The following is a 13,340-nucleotide window of genomic DNA, read 5'->3' as shown; positions in this document are numbered from 1 at the left end:
TCTGAACGACTGACGAAGCAGAACCAATAGAATCTGAGTGAGGGCGGGACATAAAAGTTTGTAAAGTTTGGGGAAATGGAAAACACTTAACGCAGCTCGTCTTGTAAACGCAAACGTGAGTTTTGAGCGTAGGCCTATTGTTTTCGTATTTGGAACAAATACGCAATATATTTATTTAACATTTTAGCTCATTTGAAATTGAATAATTTAAACGTGATAGTTACTTTAGGGATATACATCTTTGCGCATTGTTGTTTTAAGATAAAGAACATTTGTAGTGATAATTACTGGTATAGACTAAGAATATGCATGATTCTAATTCAGTACACGCATAACTGTTTACAAACCGTTAGCTAGTTAGCTATGTTTCATACACGGATTCATTCCAGTTTATGAAGGTTAACGGTTTTTACGAATGCTGAAGTGCATTTTTTTCGCCGTGCAGGTCACTGTAAGCATTTTATTCGATCCTATTTTTACATGCGAAAACAGGCCCCATTCCTATTCATTCAGAACAGAAGAATACAATAATGTAACTGGAATCTCAGATTGTGCGTGGGATTCTGCTAATCTCAAGGAAAAACATCTCGGTCGTTTAAGTAGTTTTGAGGATGCTACATGGCTCCCTCAATCAGAAGTGGCAGAGATTGGCATAGCAACCACACGAAAGCTAAACTGTACATGGTCAGAAATACTTCCCTCGTCTGAATTTTGTCAAACAAAAAAGGTAAGTGTGCATTTACAATACGAAAGCCTAGTTGTTTTAGACATACAAGCATATACCTTACGTCCAACTCATTTTGAGTTGTTTAACCTTTAAAATGTTGGAAATAAATGGTTCAATGATTTGGCTTTAAAAAAATCACAACCGAAAACACTAAGTTACTTATTGAACTCTCTAAGATTTAATAGTTTCACTTCCTGAAGTGTGATGGGTGGTCAATATGATCTCATGACGTAATTAAGGCGGGGTTCCATGGATGCTCCAAGGTGCTCTAATATGTGGTTGTAAAGTTGTTTTATTTTTTCCTCTCTATTATGTATTTGTATGCCATTGCAAGACATGTCAAACTTTATTTGTCAATTGGTAACATTCTGTCACATCTGGTTTACATTTACATTTATAGTCTCATTAATGCTATTTTTTCTCAGACACGTTCTGTGCCGTGTTTTGGAGTACAGTGTCACTCTGGAGAAGAATCTGCAGAGCTCAAACCTCACAATCGAGATGGTTTGTATTTCTTTTCTTTCCGTCATTTAATTTAGCGTGAATATAATCTGATTTCTGACCTTACACCTCAGTATATTCAAGCAAAACATATTTGTCATGGTTAATCTCAAATATGGAGCTCCAGCATTCAAACAGAAACCTTGATAAGGTGACCTTAGAGTCAAGTTTATTTTATATATTAATCTTTTTGTAGTGCTGCCCTTACTGTGTGTACAAATGTTTTAATATAAGTTATACAACTGTAACTGATCATGCAGTTACTTCTAATTTAACCTGCATTCATAAGGTCAGGACACTGACTTGGCCATTCAAACATGCAAATTTGCTCAATGGATTGCAAAAAACAGCTTTCAATGGATTGAAAGCTGCCTGCACACCCTTAGCTGTTACCTCTGGGTTCTTTGTCACCTCCTTGACCATTATGCGATGTGCTGTTGCTGTGTTCTTTGCTGGGCGCCCACTCCTACGGCAAGTAGCTATGGCGCTGAATTTTCTCAGTTATATTTTAGGAGCCTTTTATGCAGGAGTGCAGGGTCCACCAATCTCGTCTCACAACTGTAGCACTAGAACATGGAAGTATCACAGGACAGGCTTGGGATTTTTCTAGAGAATATCTGGTATATTACAATTAAAAAGCATGTTCGTTAACCGTTGTAGGCTTTCTTTGTTTCGGAGATCGTAAATGTTAATTGTTTTTTCCATACAAAGCTGTATGCGAAACCAATCAATTTAGTTTGTAAGATAATTTGCCAAATATAGGCTAAAATGACCAGTGCCTCAATTTTCAAAGTACAGAATGTTCATGAATATTGTAGATATTAGTGAAATATTAAAGCAAGCATTAATTAAATGAATATGCAATGAAATGGGCTATTTGATATTTGCCAATAAAAGCTGTATTCAGGAGCTATGACATTTTACTTTGGTGCAACTTTTAACAGTCTTGTGAAGGATCAAATTCATAGGAAGCCCAACAAACTAACATGATGTCAAACTGTTTCAGTATACACAGTTCTGGAGGCTCAGTTTGATGTCAAAATTGAACCAGTGAACAATACCAATCCAGCAGCCAAACAATTCTGACTGCATGGTTTAAATGGCTTCTGAAACAGCGGCGAGCCATTTAAGTTATGAACAACACCAACACTGCAGCCTCAACTGTTTTCCAAAACCCACGCAACACAGCTGGCACAAAATATAGGCTATAAAATGAAAATGATCTCAATCCATCTGCACATTTGCCCCAGAAGCCTCAATTGGAGTTGGAGGTAGTGTTTTTCAGCTGGATTAAATCTCTGTGCCCTGTCCTTCCTTTAGTCTATACGGTTTGAGTGTAAGGTTTACCTCATGTCTGTCACTCCTGCTCTTTGCCCTTTGGTCTAAGCATTCATCTCTGTGGCTGGTTCTACTGCCGCTAATTGATAACTAGCTTAAATATGTATTTTTGCACCTATAGCAAGAAATATAATTACTGTGACACTGTCCATATTTTACACATTTATGTGTACATATTACATGGGATGCAACCATTTATTAATAATACATATTTTATAATGTAATATTGTAACTTGCGTTCTATACCTGTGATAAAGTCACAAGGCTATTGATTTTCATTTGCTTAGATCTGAGCACCAGTTGCCTGATGCTACGTTTATTATAGCAGGTTTTTGTTTGGATGGTAGAGTTTCTGATTCCCTTGGGGGTGAAAGATGAAAGGGAACCTTTGTTTCTGCGGATGGAAAACTCCAGAGGGATGCCCATGGCTGTCTCTGCTGGTGTTCTGTTTTTTGGCTTTTATTTTTGAACCGGCTGGTATTTGTGTGCAGGGCGAGACGGCGGGCCTGGGTGCATTCGGGCAGTGCGGAGCGCTGAAGAGCCGCCTCTCCTCTCCTCCGCTCCGGCAGGTCCCTGGAGCCACTCCCCCTTCGCCCTGATCCGCCCCCTCGCCGACGCCATGCTGCGGGAGGCCAGGAGGCGGTCTCTCCCCAGGCACAAAAATGTACGTCACCCCACACAACTGTTCAAAGGAGACTTCCTTTGAACACCCTTGCCTTTGTTGCTATTGGATGTCCTGCATTTACTCACGACACCTCATGAATATTCATTAGCCAGTAACCCAGAGTAGAAAATTCACCATTAAGAAAAACTGAATTCAATAAATTGAGTATCTGTGTTCAGGTTATGTCCCTAAGGGTAGCTCTGTCATATCCACAGCATGAGGGCCCTCCAGTATTCTTTTCCTCACATAAAACTAAATGAACTAATCTGCGGATATTAGAATTTATGTTATTGCAATCTGTCTGAGAGGCTGTAAGGCTTCTGCAGGAAGGTTTGAAAGGAGCAGCTTTCTCAAAATTACAGGAACAACTCTGCTTAACCGTAGTGACTTTTGATCTTGAATCTCCTGTAATCTGCTCCCTCTCTTGGTCAAAATGGTCTCCGTCAATGACGGACGGCTCTCCGCTTGAATCGGTCCGCAGGTGGAGGGAAAGGAGAAACGAGAAGGCTCGAGTCTTTGCCTGCCTCTTTGTCTGCTAGAATCTTCTCTTGGCACCAGAAGAAGGATGATTATTTCATGTAACAGTGTGGCACGGGTGTTTACGTGGCCCTTTTAACGGGGAGTCCGCTGGGTCAGCCGGCAGGTTTTTGTTCGTGCCGCGCGTGGGCCCTGGGCCCGGGCCGACCCGCCGGCCCTGTCGCCGCGTGCGTACCGCGGTGTCTCGGCTCGGAGCCCCATTCAGAAAACTGGCTGTGCCCCCGGAGGTCTTTAGCGCCCCTCAGAGCAGAAAAAAAACAGGAGCGCGCTCAGAAGTCACCGTGACATTAGAGCGCGTGGGCACTGCTGTCGTCATGGCGAGGAGAGGCAGCGGGTCTGTCAGGGCCGTTCTGCTGTGCTGGTTCCAGGAACTTCCTTATTCCTCCACTGTGACTGGTGATTAGTGGGAAATATACTTAATTGGGGAAGGGATGTTGTCAATGGATGATTAGTTTCTAGTTGCAGTGCAAGTATATTGCTGTTTCATAATTTATTGACACTATTGATTTACATTTTGTTTCAGATACGCAGTTTGGCACAACCTCCAACGTTTGGGCTCACATTTCACAAGTGTGCTCAGGTAATTGCATGTTGTACTTAAATACGTGTCTAAAAAACATTGAACCATAATATCTACAAGTTTTAATATAGGTGACAAAACAGTACATTAATAGAACTGTGCTAATACAGGATTCAAATATGGATATGTTGATTTGAATGTTGATTACCCTTTAAAAATGTCAAAAATTGAAAAATTTCAACTTGAAAGTTTCAAAAATGTTAAATCCATGTGATTTGAGCATGCCCTTGCTTCGCATCACTCTTTACTGGTTAGATGTCCCAGGTGCTTCTGAATGTGCATACAAACCGCTTCTATGGACATGAATCACACATGATTTTAACTTTACGATGAAATGCAGCATGCCATTTATAACAACTACCTCAGGAAAGTGGAATGCTAACGTGTTATTACACTCCTATGCACGGTTGTAGGGGTTGACCATTTACGCTTTGTAAATGCAGACGTCAAATGTAGACAGTTACTTGAAGCGGCCCGTAGTTTTCCTAGAAGCAGCTGTCATGTTAAAGACTACTGGGTGCGGAAATGGGTGTATAAGTCAGTTACACGTTCACCCTCTCAGCTGCAGACCTGGGTCAAATACGTATTTGTTTTGGACTGAAATACTTTTCTTAGTTTTACTGATCTTGTCTGGTGTATTGGAACCAATGAAATACTCTCAAAAAGTGCAAACCCCGCCTTGTGGTCATATCGACAGGCTCAGTTACACCAGGCAAGATCAATAGAGCACAGAAAGGTATTGGAATCCAAAATAAATACGCATTTGACCCAGGTCTGCTCAGCAGAATGGTCTCGTACAACCGCTGCGCTAATTAGCAATTAGCCGAATTCCCCACGCCCTTATTGTTGGTAACGGGTAATGAGTCGTGCTGTTTGCCCGCCCACCCAGCGCCTCGTTGTGAAACTGTGCTGCTTAGAGCAGCCATCAGCAGTCCAGCGTGCCCTTATTTGGGCGGATCGTGCGCTACATTTGCATGTGAACGTGCCGTCAGCGCTAGCTAATGCCGTCGAATTGTCAACAGACTGCCTTAAGCATTTCATTGCAGCCGTGCTTTTTCTCTGCGCACTTCTGTTGCAGAAAAAATGGTGACACTTGGAATAGCCTTTTTCACAATAGTCTGCGTACGCCATTTCCCATCAATTTCAACAACAAGCGTTGGAAGATAAATACCGTAACATTTGCTCGTATCCGGTGCTTAAAAGTAAGGACAAAGTGTATTGCGGTCAGATTGGAACCGGGCCGTCTGTGATTTATTTTTTGTGGTTGCCAGGGGAACTGGAATTACCTTTAATCACAGCATCTCCTCTGTATTGTGTTGTTTCCGGGGCAACAGGTGGATGCTGCTAAGGAGTTCCCTTTGGTGACCTTTTTCCTGCTGATCAACAACACTGGGACGCCTGCCGCCACTGATCTGTCCCAGCTGGGCATTCAGGACGCCGTGTCCGGCCTCACCATCGTCAATAACAGCGGGGCAGTGGTGGAGAAGGGCTTCCAGTCCTTCACCTCTGACTCACTGTCAGGTACAGGTCTCACACTCGCTTAGTCACTCACTCAGTCAGTCTCTCACTCAGTCAGTCTCTCACTCACTCAGTCTCTCACTCACTCACTCACTCACTCACTCACTCACTCAGTCTCTCACTCACTCACTCAGTCTCTCACTCACTCACTCACTCACTCACTCACTCACTCACTCACTCACTCACTCACTCACTCACTCACTCACTCACTCACTCACTCACTCAATCACTCACTCACTCACTCACTCAGTCGCTCACACATGCACACACACGCGTCCTTTTCGCACACACACACACATCCATTACACATACGCATGCGCACATAGGCCCTCGCTCAATGGACTCCTTCCCTTGGTCTGGACAAGTGTGCTGCTGTACTTCAAAGGGCCAACTTAAACAAACCTATTAACTGCTAATTGAAAGAAGTAACTGAAGTAAAGTAACAGAAACAATAAAATAAACACACTAGTTCTATCAGTAAAGCCACAGACTTATTTTAATCTCGGCTAATGCCGGCAGTAGCTCACTCCACACCTGTTGAAATACACTCTTTGTATGCATGAGTAAACACTCACTCAGAACACACATGTGAACGTGCAGACATGCTCACCAGTCCTATTCAGGCATATATGGACGGGTACATATACAAATGCACACACATACACGCAGGCAACGTCTGGCAGAAGAGTGAAATAGAGTCATTGCTTCTCTATTCCGTAAGGCCAAACCCGCTGACTCTCTGGCAGGAAACAAACAATCAGAGAGATTGTTTTTTTTTTCATATATTCCGCTCTGCCTCGTAGGCCTCCTCCGCCATCGCCGCGCCGCGCCGCGCCGAGCCGCTAACAGAGTAATAAGCAGGCGGCCGTATCCATCTCATCCCCCCTGTGCCCGCGCACCGCCTCCCGGTCCTCCGGCGCAGATTGCTTTCATATTGCCGTCTGATTTATGCTACCGAAACCCAGAGCCGTTCCAGAGGCGCTCGGCCGCGAGCTCTCAGGACGTAAATCTGAGGCATGCGGGCCCGGTGGTGCGCAGCATCGGGTTCCTGAAAGAAACCTTTGCTGTCCAGTTTGCCTTTTGTGAATTAATATCTGCCCCGAATGGCACGCAGGTATTTGGGTTCTTTCTTTGAAGGTAAATAAAAAAGCATGTCTTCCCCTTCGCGGTTAAGTGAACGCACACGGCGGCGAGCACCGTGGTCTGCACCTGCGACAGGTCGGAGGGTTCGGGAACGAACGAAGCGCTCCGCATATTTTTCGGTCTTTATTCGCTTCAGGCTGTTCTTTTAAAATCGCTGCCTGCTCCCTCCCCCCCCCCGTCCCGGCTTTGTATATGATTAAGATTAACTGGCAGCTGCAAGCTTTGTGCGCGCTCGCTTGGCACCGTTCTCTATTTTTCAGCCGAATCGCATGAATATGGATGTCTGAGAAATATCTGACTTGCCGGAAGATTCCGCGCGTTTGCGCGCATGCAGTTTTCTCTTTAGGGTTCCTCAGCTCCGCAGTGTCCGTGCCTCGTTCCCTCCTTCCCCAGGCTTGCTTGGGTATATATTCAGAAAGCACAGCGATGTTCCTGCAGGTACCTTCAGGAAGTCGTCTTTATGTCCAGTCCTCATTCGTGATGGAGAATAGAGGCTGACTCACGCCTCTCCTCTCCTCTCCCAAGCGCTATTTATCGATTGCTAACATTTCCGAGTCTGGAACCCTGACGAGAACCAATTATTCGTGGTCCGGTGCAACTCACAGTAATCTGTCATCATCAAGAAAGATGACGCTAGACCCCTTTCCACTTGACTCGTTTTGGTTTGAAAAATGAACCTTAAAATTTCTGCAGTGAAAACGTGGATATTTCTACCCGGGGAAATTATGTTGCTCGCTAGACTTTTCCCACGTTCTGAAAGGGAGTAAGGCATTCAGTTTTCACCCCTTGCTAGGAATCTGGCCACCAGCAATAGAACAATGAATGTGTCTTTCTGTCTGTCTATGGCAGCGGTTTCCAAACGGATTAATATTGATCTTCAATCAAGAGATTGTTAAGTAGAATCAGGTGTCTTTGTGCTGGGCTAAAACAGAAACCTGCACCCTCTGGTCTCGGGTTTTACTTCAGAGTTTGAGAAATCATTCAAGGTACTATGCAACACTTTCATAAGCAAAACATGAACATTCATAAAAATGAACTGTTGCCACCCATATACTAATGTCATTCTTACTTCCATGTTATAGTTATGTCACGTATGTAGATAATGACATACATATGACACATGATAGGGTGTACAAGTAGGTTTGCATGTTTGTTGATGCTCATGTTGTGCTTATAAATATGCAGCACTCATGAAGACTCATGCAGGAATCTTCACAGAAACTGTTTTTTGAATTTATTCATATTTTAGGAATCTCAGGCTGCTTTTACTTGAGCTCTGTTTCAAGATTACTTTGTGCTTCAGTGGTTTTTTCAGTTGCTCTAAATGCTGTAATAATAAAATGGAATTGAGACAATGTTCCATATTCTCCTGAGCTGGGAAAGAAACTGAGGATTTTCTTTTTAGAAATATGTTCAGTAATCTATGGATTCTCAGCCAATCAGAATATTGAAGATGAGGACTGAATGCATTTAAATTTCAATTAGTTTGTGCATTTCAGTTATGAATGACTGGTGTGTTTGCTCTTGGCGTTGTATGTTAACTAAGGTAATCTCAGCATATCGTCTAGAACATAGGGGTCCTTGATGTGACTATGATCACGCTATAAGTTGGGCTTATAAAAAAAGAATCCCATGATTTGAATGATGTATTTGCTAAGCTGTGATGAAACCTTCCTAAAGTCTCATGCAAATAATATTCCATCTTTATGAGTGTGTAGTATTACTCGACTCAATGTTAACCCTCTGAATTCGGCACAAATGCATGAGAATGACTTATCAAGATGTTTTACTGTGGTAATTAAGACCTTGTTCTTGCTTTAGTGAGGCTGTATGAATATGTACTTTATCTAAAGAGTGATCATGATGGTGTTTGTTGAATAATTGCTGACTCTCACCACTTTGGCTCGAACAGGAGGCTGTGACTGTTTGCTTTGTGCTTCACTTGCAGGTTATCACTGCATAGCGCAGTACATTCAGGAGGCTGATATTTTTGTTTCTACAGCGGGCTCTGTCTACGTTGTGAAGTACACCGCGTCGGTTAAAGGGCACAGGAACGAGATACTGGCGCTGCCGGCCTACCTGACCTTTTCCAACGCCTCGCAGGTAAACACGGCGAGAGAGCGCGGGCGTGTTCCTAGCCTAGCGCTGGGCTGTCCCTCTCTGGGTGAACGTGCTCATTGTCGCCGCTGCAGTGACTCTCAGGCTGATTGATAGCATTCGCCCTGGGTAGTGCTGCCCGACTCATTGATAATCTGACATTTCTGCTGACCAAACTAGGAAAATCCTAATCCCTCTCTAAAATGCTGAAATCCTAATCATGATGTTTTTTGTTTTTTTTTGGTTTACTAGAATGACATCAATTTGTTTGGTCCTGTGGTGGCAAATTTTACCTTGAGGGTGACCTCTGCAGAAAAGGTAAATGATTTTCTTTCTGTCCGACAGTGTATATATTCTGTGCTGGGAATTGCTGACGGTCACAATATCTTAGCCTGGAAACCTCTGTAATGTTTATTTAATGTAATCTAAAGGTTTGCAGTATACAGTACATCTTTGGAAAGGGCTAGTAATATGGCAAAAATAGCTAATTTAACATCATACAAATATGAAATGTCACCAGGGCTGTTGAATGCTGCTGAGGAGGGATTTGTTAAATGAAATTACCACAAACCACGTTCGTACTCCAGGGGGCAGTGTTTCACCAGCTTCCTTGGCAGACAAATGGAAAATCAAATCTTAGCTTGAACGACAAGAGAAGTAAGTTTCTCTGATCATAGAATGGCCAGGGAGAGACACATAGGCAGTGTAGGTAAAATTTAAAAACACATACACATTTGTTTGGCATTCTTTATTGATTTTATGTTTATAAGAAAGCAAGCACTGGACAGATTTGGGATTTTCTACTCTGAAAGGGTTATTGTGAAACAGCCTTGCATGTCTTGTGTAGACATCTATTCTGAATGAGGCAAGTGGTTCTGTAAGAAAACACAGAGGAACGCTGTTTACTCTAATAATTTTGTATGTAATCAGTGCTTTATTGAAGTGAGCTGCTCCTCTGATGAGCATAAACCATCTCTGGGGAGACGTTGCTGTTATTATTCCGTCCTTATTTGCAATGCAAAACACTTCGGAGTTTGCGAACATGCGGGGAATGTACAACTCGCCCAATTAAAAAGTACAAGTCCCTCGAAGGCTCCGTTTAGAGAGCGCGAGACAGCGGGTCATTTTGGGATCAGATGGCCCCTCGCTGCAGTGTTTAATCACGTTTAATGGACTCGCAGGCAGAGTGCTGAGCCCTGTGAAAGTTGCTGCCACTTTCTTAATGCGCTTTGCGCTTTCAGGGGTACTGAGCGAGATTAAAAACACGAAGGAAAGAAAGGGCGCCGCACTATTTATAGGAAAGAAATAATGTAATTGCGCTTTCTTTGGTTGGCTTGACGGCCGCCTGTTTTCGAGAAGGCCTGGGAAATTGGCTAAATTGCGGCATGACCGGTCTCCTGCGTCTGCACGGAAAGGGGCCTGCTGTACAAGATTAAAGGACTAATACATCCGTCCTGTGGCACATCTATGGCCACGTATGCTTTTGAACATTTGTTTCCAAATATAGCCTCTTAAAAAAAACAAAACAAAACAAAAAAAACAACTCCTCTTTTGGCTACTGCGGATATGCTTTATAACAGCGCAGACTTCAGGAATTATTGCAACTGGAACTAGAAAAGCTGAGCCTGATGTGCTCTTGTTCTGTCATGTAAGACTAAAACACGCTTTGTGTGCTCCTGTTTCATTGACAGACGGAGTTTCATTCACATACAGAGTAAAGCTCTTGTTGCTTTTAATCCAGATGCTAATATCACCTGTTATTTTGAGTCACAGCTCTTGAAAGAGCGCTTCGGTAATGCTGTTGAATGTTCACATATTTCCAGTGCTGAGCTTGTTAGCGACATGCGGGGTGGGGACGCTGAAGACCGTAAATCTTCCGGAAGGTTCTGTTGGTGTGGAGGTCACCTGGAGTGTGCGGAGATCAAACTGCTGAAATGCTTGTGTAAAGCATATTTGAGAGATGCATCACAAAGTGTCACGTTGAGATATGTTCTCTGGAGAGCCCACCATGATGGGGCTTTTATCTGAACGGAACGTAATTTAAAACATGATAGAGTTTATGTCAGTTATTTAATATGGTAGAATTTCTATCGGCTTAACAGGTTTTGTGCGAAGGTGTCAGTACGAAAGGCAACATCTACTGCAACCAGGCAGAGAACTCTGCAGAGAAGTCAGGTTGGTTATTGTTGGGTACTCATAGAGGAGAAAGGTGGCGTGTCTGTCAGTGAGCTCTGGACTTGCAGTGGCTCTTTGCAGAGGTGCTCTTTCCTTAGCGAGCTTTGTATCTCTGTATCTAACGTCTCCCTCGCCCTTTCAGATTTCGCCCAATCACAGCGTGCACTTCGCGGGCTTCGTCGGGGCCTTCCTGCTGTCCGCTCTCGTGCTCAGCCTGGGCCTCGCCCTCCTCCCCCGGATCCAGGCCGCCGCCCAAAAACACCCTCTGCAGCAAAGGGTAAGACGCCTCGGCCTGCTCCCCGCCCCCAGCGCTGGCCCCCACGGGAGCAGTACTGACCCGCTCTGTCAGTACTGCTTCACCAGCTGCTTGCAGAGGGGAGGGGTCATTAGCGGGGAGCGCAGTCCTGTGGAATGACATCATTTGGTGCTCCTGTCTGTGGAAAAAGGCATCCTTTAAATACAACCAAACACCATTAACAGATCTGACACAATGTGGCCAAACACCATTAACAGACCTGAAATTGAGAGCAGTGCATCCTTTATACATGGCCAAACACCATTAACAGACATGAAACAATGTGGCTAAACACCATTAACAGATCTGAAACTGAAATGTTGTGCATCCTTTAAATATGGCTAAACACCATTACCAGACCTGAAACTGAAATGTTGTGCATCTTTTAAATATGACTAAACACCATTAACAGACCTCAAACTGAATGCTGTAAGTACTTGCCTTTGAGTCATAGATGTTAAAGCGTGCATTCTGTGGTGTGGATTTGGAGTCATTGAAGCGCAGCTTTGCTTCAGTCTGGCATTTCCTGTTAATATGAACCTAATTGGAAGGGACTGAAATGCATCTGCTGTGTGGTGAATAAAGAGGTTTGTTTGGAATATATTCGTTTTTTCAGTTGCGAGCTATTAAGAATTCATCTCATTCCCTTCTAAGTTTCCAATGTAGGTTTCCAGGTTTTCTGGGGGGAAAATGATCCTGTGCCAATCCACGAATGCATCTGCATCTTTTCATGGATTTTCCCATAAAACGATCCAAGACCGTTCTGTATTTATTTGTTTGTTTGTTTGTTTGTTTGTTTGCCTGGCTTCAGCTTACAGAACCCATTTTTCTGAATTGCCCATTGGCACGTGAACAGTTTCTGAAGCATCTGAAGGGCGCAGATTCGATGCCATTCCCACCAAGGGGCACGCTTCTTGTTTCTGATTGGGTGTGGGAGGCCCACGAGAGAGACACTGCTGAACTTAGCCGTAGCGCCGCCCAAGGAGGGAGGGTTAAGCTCGGAGGGCCTTTCCTCGCACGGTCGCAGCTCCCGCGGTCGACTGGCCTCCTCTGATTCGCCGGCCCCGGCTGCGGTGTCCTCTGGCGCAGCGTCGTCGACCGCTCCGCTGGCGGGTGGCTGAGCGGAAACCGCATCACGACCGCATGTGCGCGGTCCTGAATCAGCGAAAATCTGGTGGCTGACCAACAGAAAATATTAAAGTACTATTGAGGAGGAAAGACGAAAAAAACGATATTCAGTTTCAAGCAGGTTGGATACAGTATAAAAGACAGATTTTGGTGCAGATAGTTTTTGTGGTTTAGAGCAGTTTTACTTGCTGAATTTTCTGTAAAAATGTTTGTGTGTAATATGTGCAGACCTTGCAGTAACAGAAAGCCCGATGACCCTTAATGTCTGAGGAATGTGCCAGAGGCAAGGCCTTTCATTGGTGGTCCAGACATCAAATCAGGGTTCCCACACGTCCTGGAAAGCCTCAAAAACCTGGAATCTTTTGATGTAGGTTTCCAGTCATGAAAACTCATGAAAAATGTGAAAATGTCCTGGAGAACAATTAGTTGTCCTAGGAAATATTTTTAGCGTAACGTTATATTCCAGAACCACCGGAGCCCGTTGTCTGTGATTGCAATCTAGCCCCCCAGTCGAGCATCAGTGATTGCTATTAATCTCTCCACCTCTGAACCCCCCCCCCCCATGGACTGAAATAGCTAAATCAACCCCCCTTCCCCCCCGGTCCGTGATCCCAATCGTCCCCATCCTCTGTATAAT

The 13,340-nt window shown here is 44.0% G+C and overlaps 1 protein-coding gene across 4 annotated transcripts in view; it reads left to right on the top strand.

Annotated features, from left to right (window-relative positions):
- Positions 1 to 44: 44 nt before the first annotated feature.
- The window catches only part of LOC135259324 (limbin-like), a 72,854-nt gene continuing 59,558 nt past the window's right edge, over positions 45 to 13,340 (top strand). For 3 of the 4 annotated variants that reach the window (XM_064343563.1, XM_064343562.1, XM_064343565.1), the window contains exons 1-8: positions 45 to 727; positions 1,153 to 1,231; positions 3,058 to 3,230; positions 4,291 to 4,347; positions 5,682 to 5,868; positions 9,011 to 9,111; positions 9,358 to 9,423; positions 11,423 to 11,557. In XM_064343563.1, coding sequence (XP_064199633.1) covers positions 416 to 727; positions 1,153 to 1,231; positions 3,058 to 3,230; positions 4,291 to 4,347; positions 5,682 to 5,868; positions 9,011 to 9,111; positions 9,358 to 9,423; positions 11,423 to 11,557 — 1,110 coding nt within the window. In that variant the 5' untranslated portion in view covers positions 45 to 415. The remainder of the gene's footprint in view (positions 728 to 1,152; positions 1,232 to 3,057; positions 3,231 to 4,290; positions 4,348 to 5,681; positions 5,869 to 9,010; positions 9,112 to 9,357; positions 9,424 to 11,422; positions 11,558 to 13,340) is intronic. The other variant, XM_064343564.1, reaches the window with a different exon arrangement.

Source organism: Anguilla rostrata, chromosome 7 (assembly GCF_018555375.3).
Source record: "Anguilla rostrata isolate EN2019 chromosome 7, ASM1855537v3, whole genome shotgun sequence".
NCBI classification, from domain to species: Eukaryota; Metazoa; Chordata; class Actinopteri; order Anguilliformes; family Anguillidae; genus Anguilla; species Anguilla rostrata.
This window is presented reverse-complemented; position numbering and strand designations above follow the sequence as displayed.